This window comes from Zootoca vivipara, chromosome 5 (assembly GCF_965207765.1).
Source record: "Zootoca vivipara chromosome 5, rZooViv2.hap1.1, whole genome shotgun sequence".
NCBI lineage: Eukaryota > Metazoa > Chordata > Lepidosauria > Squamata > Lacertidae > Zootoca > Zootoca vivipara.
This window is the reverse complement of record NC_142588.1, coordinates 23,257,014-23,275,430: the sequence shown is the minus strand read 5'-3', so window position 1 is coordinate 23,275,430 and position 18,417 is coordinate 23,257,014. Positions and strand designations below refer to the sequence as shown.

The 18,417-nt window shown below is 40.6% G+C and overlaps 1 protein-coding gene across 1 annotated transcript in view; it reads left to right on the top strand.

Annotated features, from left to right (window-relative positions):
- The window catches only part of CCDC6 (coiled-coil domain containing 6), a 40,562-nt gene that overhangs the window by 10,379 nt on the left and 11,766 nt on the right, over positions 1-18,417 (top strand). The window contains exons 2-4 of the mRNA XM_035138100.3: positions 5,358-5,507; positions 12,496-12,624; positions 17,795-17,898. Coding sequence (XP_034993991.1) covers positions 5,358-5,507; positions 12,496-12,624; positions 17,795-17,898 — 383 coding nt within the window. The remainder of the gene's footprint in view (positions 1-5,357; positions 5,508-12,495; positions 12,625-17,794; positions 17,899-18,417) is intronic.

Genomic DNA, 18,417 nt, shown 5'->3' with positions numbered 1-18,417 from the left:
TCTTGTTTTGCCAGTTGTGCATGTTTTGTACTACCTTAAGAAGCTTAGTATAGTCAATATTATTTCTAGGACCAGCTCCTTATAAGAGAAAAGAGTGTTGAAAGCTCATGGTGCTTTGTACTAATCTGCTTATATTTACAAATGTGCACAAACAAATGGATAAAACACACAAACATACTCGGTTAGAGTCACAGTTGCAGCCCCCTTTGCCTCTCTAGAATTATCGCAATCATCCAGCCAGCCAACTCTAGGCTGCTTCTGTTCTGCAAACTTTGTGAAAAGAAGAAGAAAATAATAATAATCGTGCCAAACTAAAACTGGATTGAGTTCTCACCAGAGCAGTATGAGTCACATCAATGCCTGGAACAACCTAATGATCCATTAATGCCATGTTCAAAGCTCACCAAGCACAGGGTGGATGTCATAATAGGCCAGCAAACTTGACAACCCAGTAATAATTTTTGAAACTGCATTTTATATTCCCACCACCACAAAACACACAGGCTATAATCTGAAAACGAAAAACTGCAGTTAGGTGAATATGGAAGCGGCTCCTTCCGTTCTCCCCCTTGGCATCTGTGCCAAGCACCATTATCTGATAGATTTGTGTGTGGCATTAAATTGGGATTTTAACAATTGCTCCATTCCAAAGCCTGAGATCTGATTTAAAACAAGATAAAAAATATTGTAAACCTACATACATCTGCAGCTGAAATCTGAAAACACACCCACACCCAAAAAAGAGCCAGTTGAAAAGCTAGTTTTATATTATCTATAAAGGAATTTCTATGATATGGGTGATTATTTGATATTTTTTAAAAATCATTTTTAGGTGTATCTTGCATGGTACAATAAATGTGGATTTGGAGGGCATTTTCTGCTTTTGTCTCCTCAGTGGTTCCCATTTTGCATATTGAGATTGGGAGAGAACTGATATCTGAAACCATTTTATCTTCATCTCAAAATGGCAATGTGTCATATGTGCCAGTAAACAAGTCTTGTTTTTTTTAAGCAACATGGTGCCAGTGGCAGGCAAAGCTTCATTGCCTTTCTACTGCCTCAGGCCAAGTAGCATTGCGAATTATGTTTGGGTGTTCAGTAAACCAGTCCAACTGAAGTTTGTATGAAACTGTAGGTAGAAACGTTTTTTATTAATATATTTTATTAGGTTATTTTTTAATTTTTACAAAATAACAAAAGCCAGCAAGGGAGAAAACATGAGTTGGGAGGATGGTGTCTAGACCAATAGCAAAATATCCATGCGTGGGTGCCTGTCCATAACCATATGGGTAAGGGTGTAAAAGTAATAAGTTCAGTTTATACGTTGAATGCTGTAAGGCAAAGTGGCTAACCTGGGGCGTTCACATTTTATTGGACCATAATTCTAGTCATCCCTGACTACTAGCTACAGTTTTTAAGCATAAGAAACAGATTGTTCCATTAACATGATGATAACAGTTGCACAATTATAACACTGAAGTAATCATGGGTTGTGAATTACCAGTGGCAGCAACAATGGCTCTCATAAGTCTTAACTGAGCGGCCAATGCACACTCACCACCACATGGGAAGTGCCCACAAAATGGTTACATGAAGCATATAATTGCTGTTATTTTATGCAGTTGTCAACCACAATGATGGCATCTGTCTCCTAGTGTCATCTGTGGTGAGCCCTACCACTTCCGAGCCTGCCTTTCTTGACATCCCTAGCAAGCTATCTAGACTCAGTCTGTGGTTTGATTGACTATAGTCCTAGGTCTACTAGGAAGATTATGTTCACACCTTCATGAGCTTGGAAAATGGTTTGTCTATCCATCTGTCCTCTATAGGTTTGATTATCTCTTGAGATATCATTTTCAGGCTTGGCAGAATGGTCCCCAAATTGGGGGCAGTGGTCTTCGTTGCCATTTGGATGCCGGACAGCATTTTGAATCAAGATGGGAATCTGCAACCACACTTTGGCATGGCTCTCCCCATTTTCTGGGCTAGGTTCAGCTGCCTCTTGAGATACTGTTGCCAAACTTGGCACAAAATTTCCTGAAGTGAAGGTGGGGGACTTTTCTGCCATTTGGGCACTGAGCACCACTTTGAATCAAGATGAGAGACCAAAACATTACTTTGACGTGACTTCACCGGATTTTTGGCATAATGAATCCAAACTCACAAATTACACTATCCATTTAAAAATCACAATCTTTTTGGTTTTCAAAAAGCATGACATACAAGCAGCCAATGCGACCTTATTTTATTATCAAACTTCTCTAGCTTTTAGATCACGTGTTTAGAATATATGTAGGCGCCATCAGGTCACCAGTGTCCATGCCTCCTTTTGTTTTATTATAATAGAGATATATCAAGCTTGAAATTCTGCTTATGTGTTGGAGAATGGTGAATCACTGTCCTTCATGTGTTTAGTACATAACTTAGCAATGTCAAATAGCCTTGAAAACAAAGCAAAAAAGTGCTGCTTCTGTATTTTTAGGCAAGGATTTTTTCTTTCTGCAGTGTAAAGTAGAAATGCTCCCCCCCCCATTCACAATTTGCAGGGGGGGGGGTTGGAAAAATAATGTTATTCTAATGTGACAGAAAAAGCTGGAGTTACTTGTTCTCATTTGCAGTGATATTCAACCTCAGAGACTTGAGTTCAAGGTTTTGCTTTCCTCTGTTTGCCAATTTAAATGTTTTTAGAAAATGAGAAATTTACTTGTTGTGAAAGAAAGAGAAGCAGCTAAACTTGGATTTCACAACTAGCCAGTCACCTAATGGATTTTTATTTCATTTCTCCTACCCTCTAAAAATAGAACTCACTTTGCTGTTCACTACTGTAGGTGTTGGTATGAGTATGATCATTCACTGCTTAAAGTGAAAAGTTACTGCATTCTGAGCAATAATCCTTTGACCATGCTTGGTTAATTATAGGACATGGGAGTGCTCCTGTAATTAAGGCACATAGCAAAAACACGGTGCTGTCGTTGTACGCCTGAGCCATCATAAGCAACTTTTAAGAGCGGGAGCACAGATCTCTTGGTGGAAAAACTGACATTTCCCAATCACTGTAGGTGTTCTCACACCTTTCCTTCACACACACACACACACACACACACACACACACCAGACTTTAATTCCCCCCTCCCATTGATACTAATAGGAGGGATGACAAGTACACTATCACCAGGGCTGATGTAATTTTTAGCTCTTTAGAGGAGAGTGTCAGGAAAACAAGGGGCCTTTGGATCCAAAACATCTCCTGATCAACACCATGTTTCTGATGCTGCTAACTTGTCTCCAGAGCACTGGTATTAATAGAGCAATGGTGGCAGAGCTTCCTTTTGCAATGGGGATGCTTTTGCCTATAGAGAGGGCAATGCATCCTGTGGCCTCTCAGACACCCTCCCAGATAGCTGATGATTGCTTCAATTAAGTTCTTCACTTTGAAATAATATACCACTGTTTAAAGTGGTATTGTTTGTAATATATTTATAGTGCTGTATAAACTACTGAAAGCACAGGGTGTAGTAAGACTCAGAAGCATACCGGGTCAATTCCCATTTATGCCTCAGTGCTGTGTCTCACTCTGTTAGATGAATGTGCATAGAATTGCAGCCATAATCTTTTATAGGGGTACCTTGGTTTAAGTACACAATTGGTTCCAGAAGTCTGTACTTAACCTGAAGCGAACTTTCCCATTGAAAGTAATGGAAAGTGGATTAATCTGTTCCAGACGGGTCCACGGAGTACTCAACCTGAAACGTACTTAACCCGAAGTATGAGTGTAATTGGTTCTGGAAGTCCATACTTAACCTGAAGCGTAGTTAACCTGAAGCAAACTTTCCCATTGAAAGTAATGGAAAGTGGATTAATCCGTTCCAGACAGGTCCGTGGAGTACTTAAACTGAAAGTACTCAAACCGAAGCGTACTTAAACCGAGGTATGACTGTACTTCGTCTTTTTGCTGGCCTGGGGTCGCTGCACATTTTGCAACAACCCCAGTGTGGCCCCACTCTTGTGCTTGCTGTTGTTGTTGAATAGCGAATTACTAATTGCCCTGTTTTTTTATATATATCCTTTGTTGAATTTGTGCTCTGAGAAAATGTGTGAATAACAGTTAAGTATTGCTGAGACCAAGTGTTTAGGTGTTCTACTGGATTACTGAAGGTTTTTGTCTTGTCTTATTTGCAGTAGCATTCACATTACATTTTGATCTTCAGTATTTTCTCTCTCTCCAGATACCTTTGTGCATTGTTGTGTCAGTTTCTCAGATAGGGAACAGGTATGAATCAGATGGTGAATCTTCCCCAAGAGCACACATAAATCCTGCAGTAGACTGGAAACTGAAGTCTCTAGAGGCCCAATCCAGTTCTGTAAACACCAAGCAAACCTTCCCCTTGATCTTTCTGAACTCTCTGGATCCTAATGCAAGTGTTACTGCTTAGGGCTGTGAAAATTTGCAATTGTGTTTAAAACATGCACACTGGGGCCTTTATTTGTAATGTAATTTCTGAAACTTCATTATGTACTGTAGAAGTTGACTATACATAGAAAACAGGTACCGTATTCCTTTTAATATGTTTCATTTGTTGTTTCTCCTTGCTTTTTTTTGAGCCAGCTGCTGATAAATGTGGACCAAAGAATTGATGTTTTAAAATCCTGGCGCCTGTATTGTGTGTGGTGTGTGTCCTGTATAAAGGTGATGAAGGATCTCTGACTCCGCAAGTAGTCAAGAGACCCGCTGTCACTTCTTCACATCCCCATTCCTTTTATATACATGGCTTCGTTGTATATTAAAATCACCTTTACTCTCCTAAGGGCTTGCATTTTGTGAGGGCTAAAAATAGTCACACACTGGTTTGGTCATTGCACGGCATTGGCTAAAACTTCTGCTTACAGATCTGCTTTGCTTTTTATAGGAAAGCCCACTGTCTGTTTGGGAACTTAAGAAAACAAACAAAGCTGACCACACCCAGGAATCTATTAAATCTATGCATAACTCACTTGGGTTCGTTTATACGGCCCAATCACCATCAGTCCGCACAGAGCTAGGCACGGTTTGCCCACTGGTGCAGAAATGTGTGCATTACTTCTTGCTGTTCTGCGGTTCTCTGGATAAGAACTTGGGTAATGTGGGTTTTATGGGTAGTGCTGCTGTTTCGCATCGCTTTGAATCTAATGAAAGTGGGGGCAGAGCAACAGCATTTTTTTCTTTTGGTGCCCAGTGCCTTTCCAGGCTAAGTAGCAAAAGAAAGGACTGAGCAGAGAAACATTTTGGGTACAATCCAGTTCATTGCTGGTAACTTGGATCATTTCATTTTGTGGTTTCTGGTTTTATTTTTTTTAAAAAAGACATGTTTCTCTTACAGCAAGCAAGGGCAGAGCAAGAAGAGGAATTTATCAGTAATACACTGTTTAAGAAGATTCAAGCTTTGCAGAAGGAGAAGGAGACACTTGCAGTGAACTATGAAAAAGAGGAAGAATTTCTCACTAATGAGCTTTCAAGGAAGCTGATGCAGGTATGTAAAGTTTCAGCTTGACTTTTCAGACCCAAAAGGGAAAGGGTGAAAAAAACACTTACCAGATGATTCAGGTGAGGCACTATTACGAAAGTCATAGCTTCAAAAATTGTGGGTGGTATTCAACTAAATAATTGCACTTGTGTAAGGACTAGTCGTGTCCGACTCTTCGTGACCCCATGGACCATAGCACGCCAAGACAGGAGTGCCTGGCGTGCTATGGTCCATGGGGTCACGAAGAGTCGGACACGACTAAACGACTAAACAACAACAAAAGACTGACATTGGCACAACAGGACATCTCCCCCTCACTATATGTATGTCCTGCACCATCGCCAGATCTGCTCCTGAGAGTTGAGGGAACATCCAGAACCTATTTAGGCGGCATGTTGTGGGTACAAAGGTGCAAACCGTTCCATTACACAAGGAGAAATCCTTGTAATGATGGAACTGGAGGACATTGAATAAAACCCTGTAGTTTGAAATCTTTAAAACCCAGTAGTTTGAAATCTTTAAATGAGAAATGACATGTAACTGAGAAAGACCTCTTAGGTAAGCATGCATGTTGTTGTTGTTTAGTCGTTTAGTCGTGTCCGACTCTTCGTGACCCCATGGACCATAGCACGCCAGGCACTCCTGTCTTGCACTGCCTCCCGTAGTTTGGTCAAACTCATGTTCGTAGCTTCGAGAACACTGTCCAACCATCTTGTCCTCTGTCGTCCCCTTCTCCTAGTGCCCTCAATCTTTCCCAACATCAGGGTCTTTTCCAAGGATTCTTCTCTTCTCATGAGGTGGCCAAAGTATTGGAGCCTCAGCTTCACGATCTGTCCTTCCAGGGAGCACTCAGGGCTGATTTCCTTAAGAATTGATAGGTTTGATCTTCTAGCAGTCCATGGGACTCTCAAGAGTCTCCTCCAGCACCATAATTCAAAAGCATCAATTCTTCGGCGATCAGCCTTCTTTATGGTCCAGCTCTCACTTCCATACATCACTACTGGGAAAACCATAGCTTTAACTATACGGACCTTTGTCGGCAAGGTGATGTCTCTGCTTTTTAAGATGCTGTCTAGGTTTGTCATTGCTTTTCTCCCAAGAAGCAGGCGTCTTTTAATTTCGTGACTGCTGTCACCATCTGCAGTGATCAAGGAGCCCAAGAAAGTAAAATCTCTCACTGCCTCCATTTCTTCCCCTTCTATTTGCCAGGAGGTGATGGGACCAGTGGCCATGATCTTGGTTTTTTTGATGTTGAGCTTCAGACCATATTTTGCGCTCTCCTCTTTCACCCTCATTAAAAGGTTCTTTAATTCCTCCTCACTTTCTGCCATCAAGGTTGTGTCATCTGCATATCTGAGGTTGTTGATATTTCTTCCGGCAATCTTAATTCCTGCTTGGGATTCATCTAGTCCAGCCTTTCGCATGATGAATTCTGCATATAAGTTAAATAAGCAGGGAGACAATATACAACCTTGTCGTACTCCTTTCCCAATTTTGAACCAATCAGTTGTTCCATATCCAGTTCTAACTGTAGCTTCTTGTCCCACATAGAGATTTCTCAGGAGACAGATGAGGTGATCAGGCACTCCCATTTCTTTAAGAACTTGCCATAGTTTGCTGTGGTCGACACAGTCAAAGGCTTTTGCATAGTCAATGAAGCAGAAGTAGACGTTTTTCTGGAACTCTCTAGCTTTCTCCATAATCCAGCGCATGTTTGCTATTTGGTCTCTGGTTCCTCTGCCCTTTCGAAATCCAGCTTGCACTTCTGGGAGTTCTCGGTCCACATACTGCCTAAGCCTGCCTTGTAGAATTTTAAGCATAACCTTGCTAGCGTGTGAAATGAGCGCAATTGTGCGGTAGTTGGAGCATTCTTTGGCACTGCCCTTCTTTGGAATTGGGATGTAGACTGATCTTCTCCAATCCTCTGGCCATTGCTGAGTTTTCCAAACTTGCTGGCATATTGGGTGTAGCACCTTAACAGCATCATCTTTTAAAATTTTAAATAGTTCAGCTGGAATATCATCACTTCCACTGGCCTTGTTATTAGCAGTGCTTTCTAAGGCCCATTTGACTTCACTCTCCAAGATGTCTGGCTCAAGGTCAGCAACCACACTACCTGGGGTGTACGAGACCTCCATATCTTTCTGGTATAATTCCTCTGTGTATTCTTGCCACCTCTTCTTGATGTCTTCTGCTTCTGTTAGGTCCTTACCACTTTTGTCCTTGATTATGGTAATCTTTGTACGAAATGTTCCTTTCATATCTCCAATTTTCTTGAACAGATCTCTGGTTTTCCCCATTCTATTGTTTTCCTCTATTTCTTTGCATTGCTCATTTAAGAAGACCCTCTTATCTCTCCTTGCTGTTTTTCGGAAATCTGCATTCAGTTTCCTGTATCTTTCCCTATCTCCCTTGCATTTTGCTTGCCTCCTCTCCTCCGCTATTCGTAAGGCCTCGTTGGACAGCCATTTTGCCTTCTTGCATTTCCTTTTCCTTGGGATGGTTTTCGTTGCTGCCTCCTGTATAATGTTACGAGCCTCCATCCATAGTTCTTCAGGCACTCTGTCCACCAAATCTAAATCCTTAAACCTGTTCCTCACTTCCACTGTGTATTCATAAGGGATTTGATTCAGATTGTATCTTACTGGCCCAGTGGTTTTTCCTACTTTCTTCAGTTTAAGCTGGAATTTTGCTATAAGAAGCTGATGATCTGAGTTACAGTCAGCTCCAGGTCTTGTTTTTGCTGACTGTATAGAGCTTCTCCATCTTTGGCTGCAGAGAATATAATCAATCTGATTTCGATGCTGCCCATTTGGTGATATCCATGTGTAGAGTCGTCTCTTGTGTTGTTGGAAAAGAGTGTTTGTGATGACCAGCTTGTTCTCTTGACAGAACTCTATTAGCCTTTGCCCTGCTTCGTTTTGAACTCCAAGGCCAAACTTGCCAGTTGTTCCTTTTATCTCTTGATTCCCTACTTTAGCATTCCAATCCCCTGTAATGAGAAGAACATCCTTCTTTGGTGTCATTTCTAGAAGGTGTTGTAGGTCTTCATAGAATTGGTCAATTTCACTTTCTTCAGCACCGGTAGTTGGTGCATAAACTTGGATTACTGTGATGTTAAAAGGTCTGCCTTGGATTCGTATCGAGATCATTCTGTCATTTTTGAGATTGCATCCCATTACAGCTTTTGCCACTCTTTTGTTGACTATGAGGGCCACTCCATTTCTTCTACAGGATTCTTGCCCACAGTAGTAGATATGATAGTCACCCGAACTGAATTCACCCATTCCCTTCCATTTTAGTTCACTGATGCCCAGGATGTCGATATTTATTCTTGTCATCTCATTTTTGACCACATCCAGCTTACCTCTATTCATGGTTCTTACATTCCAGGTTCCTATGCAATATTTTTCTTTACAGCATCGGACTTTCCTTTCGCTTCCAGGCATATCCGCAACTGAGCGTCCTTTCGGCTTTGGCCCAGCCGCTTCATCAGCTCTGAATCTACTTGCATGCATGGGATTGGGCTATAAACTAATAAATGAGCTTAGTTGTGCATGTTTAGTAAGTCTCACCAAGTTCAGTAGTGCTTACTAGAGAATAAATGTGCATAGGATAGCAACTTAACTTTGCAACTTGAGGAGGGTATGGAATAATACCGGTAGGGTCAGTGAGGGATATGGCCTGGGTAGTGACATGCCTTAGGGAGTGACAAGGCACAAAACCACATACACCAACCCCCACAAGCCTGAAGTTCCCCAGCCCTGGTTTAAAGTTACCATAATCCAGTCTCTAAAGCCAGCAGGTGACGGCAAAGGTGAAATGAACACGTGGGCACAATCTTGTTCTCAGCTAAATCAACCATGGCTTAAGCTGAAATTGTTATATTTGAACTAACCCACATGTTATATCTTTGACTCTATCATGAAAGAGAATACGTGTGAGCTAGGGATGTTGCATGTTCTGAATGTTGTATTCTTGTACCATTTCCTTTGATGTTTTTCCTTTAAAACATTAAAGATTAAACTCCTTTCCTCCCAGGCATAAGAACAGCCATGCTGGATCAGATCAACAGCTCCAGGGCATTTTGTTCTCAAGATGGCAAATCAGTTGCCTGGGGACATGAGACCGATAGCCTCCTCCCTTTTGCCACTATGAAAATTACTGAGAGAAACTCTGGAATTCTAAGCTACAGGATGCCCAAACATGTAAACACAGAATTTGCTTAATTTACAGCATCTGAGAATATTTTCTAAATCTTTCTCAAGGTAGTGGGCTCTTTGTGTCCTACTCTCTATGGCATGATCACTCAAGCAGATTTCCAATGTCCCTGATTGCTGCTACATCATGCCATTGCAAAAACAGTTAACAAAGCAGCTGTCTCTTATCGCCTGCACACATGCATTGTTCAACTTTTGCCTTCCACTGTGTAGGGACTTAGACTTGTGTATTCAAAGAGGCATCTGGAAAAGGCTTCCAGAAGGTTTTTTCAGCACACTGTAAATACAAAAGCTAACAGCCAGTGTGAGAGCTATAGATCTCCTGTTAGCAGCTTGGCAAGAATTCCCCACATCAGCATGATTTGCTTTGTTGTAAGAAACACACTGATGTATCAGCTTTTCAGTTTTAGTGTAGGAAGGTATTGATTTTAAATACTCTTCAAACCTGACAGCTTAATTTAAAAGTAAAGTATGCTTTCACGTGCAAGAGGAACATTTACTTAGACCCACCTCCTGTGAGAACATATTTTTTACAGTAGCATGTCATAACACACTATGCTAGCCTGGGCTGCAAAATGCCTGGATGTTGCTTTTAGTAATACTCTGTACTTATTTATTGGCCATGTAAAGGCACTTTGTTCAATTAGGTTTATGTAGCACAGTAATTGGTTCCATAGATAATGCGCTGCAGAAACACAGTGTGGGGGGAAATACCCTATTAGCAGACATCTTGGAATAGACTGTACTTGTCAGAAGAAAAGCTTTTAGAGAGAGACTGATGATGTAGAGCAAAACCTTAATAGGCCCCTGCCTGTTTGGTTAGGTATTCAGTGGGTCAGAGTGGTTTGGTTAGGTGTTTCTCAGTGCACTTAAAAGAGCTGAAGTCTGTCCCATTCTTCCCAGACTGCAAAAAGTTAGCTAGCTCTTTTGTGTCATTAACAGTATGTAGAAGCTGTTCCAGTTCAGCTGATCATTTGAGGCTTCATAAACTATTGAGTGCTGGTGAATAGATGCTGGTGCTGAGTGCTCTTCCATTACCCTCCCCTTCCTCCAGTCGCACACCAGCTTTAATTGTTGCTTTCCTAACCTTATGCTATCCCTTCAGCAATCCCTTCAACAAATTAATAATAATAATAATAATAATAATAATAATAATAATATAATTATTATTTATACCCCAGTCACTCTGAGCGGCTTCCAACAGAAATATTAAAATACAATAATGTATTAAACATTAAAAGCTTCCCGAAACAGTGCTGCCTTCAGATGTCCTCTACAAGTTTGGTAGTTGTTTTTCTCTTGTGACATCTGGTGGGAGGGTGTTCCACAGGGTGGGTGCTACTACTGAGAAGGCCCTCTGCCTGGTTCCCTGTAACTTGGCTTCTCGCAGCGAGGGAACCGCCAGAAGGCCCTCGGCACTGGACCTCTGTGTCTGGGCAAAACAATGGAGGTGGAGACACTCCTTCAGGTATATTGGACCGAGGCTATATTGCTATATTGCAGGGTGGATAAAAATCAATGATTTTTTAAAAAAAATCAAAAAAATCGGATTTTTTTGATTTAAATCGGATTTTTTTGATTTAAATCGATTTTTTTGATTTAAATTGGATTTTTTAAAATAAAATGCTTTTTGAGGAAAATATATTACCATCCAAAGGTTATTCCATCATGAAATAAAGATTAGTTTTTTAATTATGTAGAATAAGGTTGTATATGTTTAATTTTTAGGGTAAATAAATTCCATTAATCCATTCACAATGTCATGCTCTTCCAGAGGTTTTTGTAAGATTATTGGGCAGTTTCTCTGCCTACAAGATATTATCACAGATTCTTGGTTTACTTTTGCAGTTCTCAAAACTGAATTTGACTCAACAGAGATCACATGCCTCTTCTTCACAGCAAAAATGTTATAACATGAACAGAGTTGAGAAAAAGACCTTAATCCTATTGTTCTACAAACCTATAAATACAGAAACAACCCCTTCAGTGCTAAGTTTCAAGAAGTTCAGTGAATAGAATAGAAACAATATTTTTCTGATTGTTTGGAGTGGACAGTATTTACGTTTTTCATGTGTAAGCTGGGCTGAGAGTCTAAGTTTCTTAAAATATATATATATTGTTTTTGTTTAGCCAAATTAGTTAACAAACATGGATGTTTGTTTAAGCAAATAACATATGCTGTAATGTTATTGTTTCAGTTGAATAAATCTATTTAAATTGTTATTATTAAGGTAATGATTATTTTTCTCCTTCCTAAGTACAACAGTAAAGTTGTCCAAATATGAATAACCCTTTAAACTGGGGATAAAAAAACTAATATGAAAAGTTGTTATTCTAAAAATCTTCATCTACTTGCATATTAAAGTTATACCAGCAAGAATTAGTCTTTATGTAGAAAACTATGATTTAAATCAAGCCTTACTGACTAGTGATTTAAATCGTGATTTAAATCGTGATTTAAATCAGATTGATTTAAATCAAATCCACCCTGCTATATTGCCTTGTCCCTTACCCCCAATTCTTAGGAGCCCCAATAGAAATTTCCTATTAATTATAATGATGAAGCTATCATTTCAAAATGCAATGCAATGTTATTTGCTTTTGTTTCTTAACCATAATTTACACATCCTTAATGTTTCATGTTTTAGGAAATAGTCTCTTATTCAATTTGAGTCTTGTTGTTTTTAAGCCATATAAATTAAGTGATGCTTATAAGTGCTTTGTAGCTCTTCAAATGCTTATGTATTGGGTTTCAATATCTCTTCCAATCACAGCTCCAGCATGAAAAGGCTGAACTCGAGCAGCATTTAGAACAGGAGCAGGAATTCCAAGTGAACAAATTGATGAAGAAAATTAAAAAACTGGAAAATGATACCATTTCAAAGCAGCTAACTCTGGAGCAGGTAAACGCTATATTACCTATATTTAGGTTTGCTATATGTCAGGAAAAATCCTGAGATGTCCTGGTTTTCGGGTGTAAAAATGGCGGGGGGGGGGGGTGCTGAATCAGCAAAATGTCAGGGAAAACCCAGATGCATGGCAACACGATGGAAAAAGCAGCAGAAAGAGCTCCAAAATCTTAAAATCACTATTTTTGGAAGAGCTCAACAATATGGGTTTGTTCCCCCCAAAAGCTCAGCAGCTTTGTGGGTGTCAGGAATTTTACTTTTTGAAATATAGCAACCCTACCCATATTGTATTGCACTTGTGCCAGTGAATTCTTTGAAGCTGACTGAGCTAATCTGGTTAAAATGTTGGGCATTAAACACTTTTGTGTTGCATCCCACCAAATTGTAATAAACAGGAACGATAAGAAGAATCTATCATACAGCTTAGCTACTGTATATATATTGCATCAAGGTTAATTGAAGTAAAAGAAATGGCCTCTAGGTGGCAGTTGTTGCCTAATTCAAGTGCAATTGTTTCTGTTCCAATGATTGCTGGTTTACTGCAGGTTTTTTGGATGAGTTAAGATCTTCCTGTCTACCCTGCCTTTGTCTTCAATATCCATTACAGATACAGCGTTACTGGAGTTGGTCATGTGTGATGGTCTTTGTGTGTTTTTCTCCCTTATTTTAATTGCAATTTAAATTGGGAAGGAGACGTTTACACAAGTGTGTGGTTGTTTGTTTGCGTTGTAAGCCAGTTTGTTGTATCCATTTCACCCAAAAACAGGTTAAAATTTAGCAAAAACAAACACTATTACAAAGGATTTCTGTAGAATAATAGCAATACACACAGACTTCTGTATAAGAAATCATACTAAATCAGTCTAAAACTTGTTCATGTGATGACAACTACATTCTGTTTTAAATTTAAAATGTAAAATGGTTCTGTCATTTAACCTTAAAGTAAGGTCGTTGTGTCTGGTACATTTAGCACATTTTTTGCTGACTTGTTTTAGGTTGTGTTCTGTTTTTAAACCTAAAGCAACTCTCCACTGATAACTGGGAGTTGCAACAAAGAGAGGTTTGTTCCAATGGTTCACATTCCAGAATGATTCCTGGTAAATGATACATATTGGCCCAGTTAGCATGCAATGCTAAACCATGGTTTAGCCTTATATGCAAGAGCTGGAACAAACCCCACACACAACTCAGACTCATGCACTTCACTCCCTTCCATCTCCTCTTCCCAGGCTGACTTAAGAGGAGGACTGTGACATCCTTTACTCTCACTTTCTCAGAATCCTGACTTTTTGTTGCATAGGAACCAGAGACCATGACTTATAACAACTTCTGGTTAGTTTCAAAGCAAATCAACTTCAAACCAGAGGTTAGGAAGTGGATTTATCAAGAGTTATAAACCACAATCTCTGGTTGATATGCAACAAGTCGGATTCCGTGAAAGTGAACATCATGTGACTTGCAGTTCCACATTCTGTGAGATTATCTTCAAATAACTTTGAGGTGCTGAACAGCTTCCATTGATCTAGAAAAAAGCAGCACACAAGCTGCTTATGTGGAAATGGTAAATGCATTGCCTTCCCATTTTTTCCAGCATGGCATGCTGAAGTAGCAATTCTGTGCACAAAGGGAATGTGCAGGTTTCTTTAGTTTTTATTGACTGGTCTGCTGCTGTAGTTTGACTGGTCCCCCGTGGTGTAGGAAATGAACAACAACTGGATTAGCACACATGGAAATAGAAACCTTTGATAGAAGTGAGAACCATGATCATTCAAAAAATATTCTCTACAGATTTATAATGCTGACAGCCATAGTTGAACAAATGTCAGGTATGTTAGTATTTGTCTTTAGATGTGGAAAAATTTGATTAAGCCTATTAGCCATATACAGTCATACCTCGGGTTACAGACACTTCGGGCTGCACTTTTTCAGGTTGCGCAGAAGCACTAAATCACGCCTTGCGCGTGCGCTACGGGTTCCAAATGCGGGTTCCGAACGTGCCTCCCGCACAGATCACGTTCACAACCCGAGCATCCACTGTACTGCAGGCTTTAACATTGCCATTAAATTTCTGGGATTAATCCAAAGGCTTTATAGGAGTGCTCTGTGGCATGCTCCCTAATGGAATCTGCATCCCTTTGCAGTACACACGGGAACAATGTTTGCTGTGTGTTTACATTCCTACCATTCAGCCTGGCTGTTGAGCCATCAGTGTGCGTGATATGCCCAGTGGACGTGCAGACCTAGAACCAGGTATCTAAAATAGCTCCTCTCTGTGGACAGTATCCTGTGGTCCTTCTCCAAGTCCACAACCTTAGTTCCCCCAGCTTCTAAACCAAACTGTGCAATTCATTAAAGCAGGTAGCTTGCACTTGCGGCTTCAAAAAGTGAGGCCGTGAAGGGCTGTCTGGATCAGAATTATGGAAGACGACTGCTACAGTCTCCATACTGCCCACCCAGGTGTAGATTAAGCGCAGCTTCCACCCCAAGGCAAATAATCTCTTGGGGAGGATTTCCATTGGGAACACAGTGTAGAGGGAAAAGGTGAACACCACTTGCCATGATACCAGTACTGATCCATCCCCAAATGCAAGTGTCCAGCCAAGGTTTCTGCTGTTAGTGTGGATGGAACAGGAAAGGTTCAGAGGTTGACCCAGCAGCTGCACCTTGGCAGCACTGTGACCCAAGAAGCTGAAGCACCCTGCTTTTGGGGTGTTTCCTTTTCCCAGGAATCACCTGACAAGGAGAGCTGGGAGCACCTATATGCTGTTGCAGAAAAGAAGGACCCTCCTTGATGTGTCTTTTTAGTTCACTTGCAATCACTACAGTCCCTTCCTTCCTTCCCTCCTTCTGTGTGCCACCAGTTTCATGACGTTTTTGTTTCCCTCAGCCGCACAGCTGGCAAATCTTTAGACCAGTGTTTCTCAACCGTTTTTGGGCCACGGCACACTTGTTCTGTGAAAAAAATCACGAGGCACACCACCATTAAAAAAGTTTAAAAAATTAACTCTGTGCCGCCCTATATTGACTATAATTATGACTGTAAGAAACGCTTGCCAATTGCTGTGTTGGTTGCAATCTCCTGTAATAAGGCTTCACAAGCCGTCCGGCGGGTCAGTGTTGTGTATTGGCGGCCGCCAGGCTCGTTTGCACTGAGCTTTGGGAAAGAGGAGGAGAAATATCGCTTTCCGGCGGGTCAGTGTTGATTATTGGCGGCCGCCAGGCACATGACAATGCAAAACGCCCTTCTCGTCGCCGCACGTCGCGGCACACCAGCCAGCGTCTCGCGGCACACTAGTGTGCCGCAGAACAGCGGTTGAGAAACGCTGCTTTAGACATCTACTTGACAAGCAGATGCAGGCTTTTCAGTAGTCACTTTGAGTGAAAAACTGGTTCTTGTTTGAGGTGGCTGGCAAAGATCTTAACATCTGGCATTCCTGAGGTTTGAGCCCTGCCTGCCAGTGATATTCAAGAGACTGTTGAGCTAGTGGGCTTCAGAGTAACTTTTTTCCCCTGCTAGAGGAAGATTTATGCTGGGTAGTAAAAATACAGAGCTGGTTTCTGTTCTGGTTCTATCAATGATTTGTTGCACTTGGTAGCAGAGGATAGGGTCATTGGTAACCTATTTTCGAAAAGTCTTGATATTATTATCCTTTTCTTCAGGAATAGATGTCTTAATCTGTGGATAAATTTAGCCAGGTTCTGATCTGATCGTGAAAGGTAGTCATTACTTGTACCGAATAACCATCATACCGTAGTATAAGTACTCTATGGAAGCAATGTCATTTGGGTTTACTACACCTTGGCAGCATATCATTTAAGATGTCCAGAAGATGCATAGAAAGGCCTTCGGTTTTGGGTAGTTGACAAATACAAGTTTTTGAGGTATCAGTATCAAATTCCATCCTTTTCCCCGGACCGAAGTTTTCCAGGCAACTGAGTTACCCTGTAATATGTTGGTTCTATCATGAACATACAAGTTTCCATATATGTAAAAAAAAAAATGTCGTTAATCTGTGAAAGCTACAGTCCCATGATGTGATTGGAAGTCATATGTACAGCATTGGTCTTCAACTGGTGCGTTGGGACGCACTGCTGGGTCCCGGCTTCATCTATGATGGATCACAATACTATATATGGTAAAAAAAATGATTGTCCCGAAGTTCAAATTTGGGTTACATGTAGGTCCTAGATCTGAAAACATTGAATACTACTGGGATATAGCAACCTTGCTAAAACTAAGCCTGTCTAGATCTGGTTAGTTGAATGGCAGATTTCCTGGGATCCCAGTGTACAAAGCCTTGATGGGATCTAAATGAAATAGATAAAATAGAGCAAGACTACTATTTTGTTTTTGTTTCATTTTTGGAGTAAGATTCAGTAAGTATTTGGCATTATAGTCTCAAGCCCAATGGACCACAGTATATCTCTCAGTTTGTATGGGACCATTCAGCCTTGCAAAGGGAGGGGAGAGAATGTTTGCGGCTTTCAAGGGTGGGTGAAATCAGATGGTGTAGGCTTACTTTTAAAGTTATGGAGACATGGGGCTGCTTTTTCCTAATTTTTAACTTAAAGGAAAAGCTTTGTCACCACTTCAAATGGCAGCTTGCTGCCCTCAGCAGCCCTGTAGAATCCCTTTGAAATTTGTGACAGACTGACCACTGGGAACAAAGGTACATCATGGCCAATGGGGACAGTCACGCTTTTCCTTCCAAGAATGTTCCTTGGAAATGGTGCTATTTCATGATTTCTTCCTCAGATTTCAAAGGTATGTCACTATGTGTAAAGTTCATTTTCTTGGTGTAAAGTTCATTTTCTGCGGTGAATGGTACCAGAGCGGTTAATCATTGGGAAATCAGAGTCCAAAATCATTCAGATAGTAGTTTTAATGAAACTACCTTCACATTTAGGCTGTTTCTCTTCTGCCATGTAGGACTGCTTCCTTTTTAAGGTGGGTCGGGTTATTATTTTTTAATAGATATGGTTTATGACAAGTAAAGGCCATCTAAATATGTCTTCTTTAGCATCCATTACTTTGATTACAATTATTTAGTCAATGACGATTGGAATTATTTCCCCCTTTCCGAATTATGATTCTGCAGTGAAATGCTAATCTGAAACAGCAGTTCTAATCACTCTCTTTTTATCCGCAATTTCTTTTTCCTAGCTAAGACGTGAGAAGATAGATCTTGAAAACACCCTAGAACAAGAACAAGAAGCACTAGTGAATCGTCTCTGGAAGAGAATGGATAAACTTGAGGCAGAAAAACGGTCTGTCATGGCTTTCTTTCTGCAGCTTCCCCCCCCCCCAAAAAAAAGTGTGGTAAAACTTGATATTTCACAATACCTTTTCTCTAAAAGAAAGCTATTTAAGTACTAATATAGTAATTAAAATAGGAAAGCCACATTTTTTTTGCATACATTGATGCAAATAGTAAGTGTTTTATTGAAGATAAGAACCCTCTTCAGGCATCTGTCTGAACATACCAGGGTTAATTAATATTATGTAAGAACTATGCACACAAGCCTGCTCTCAATGATGTATGGCCTCCTCTGACCTTAGCGCTAGATGCATTTGAAGTGAGTGCTCTTCGAGGCCTCTGCAGCCCCCATACTTGTGGACCTTGGGAGTGAGGCTTGCTTGCGCAGCCTGCCCCTCAACAAGCTTTTAATGTTCACATGTTCAGGCAAATGCTTGAGAAGGACTATAGAGAAGGTTGCTGAGTCATGCGGCAAGGAGCAGAGTGGGATGCCTGTTGGTGCTTATTCACCGGTAGTCATCTTCTGTGT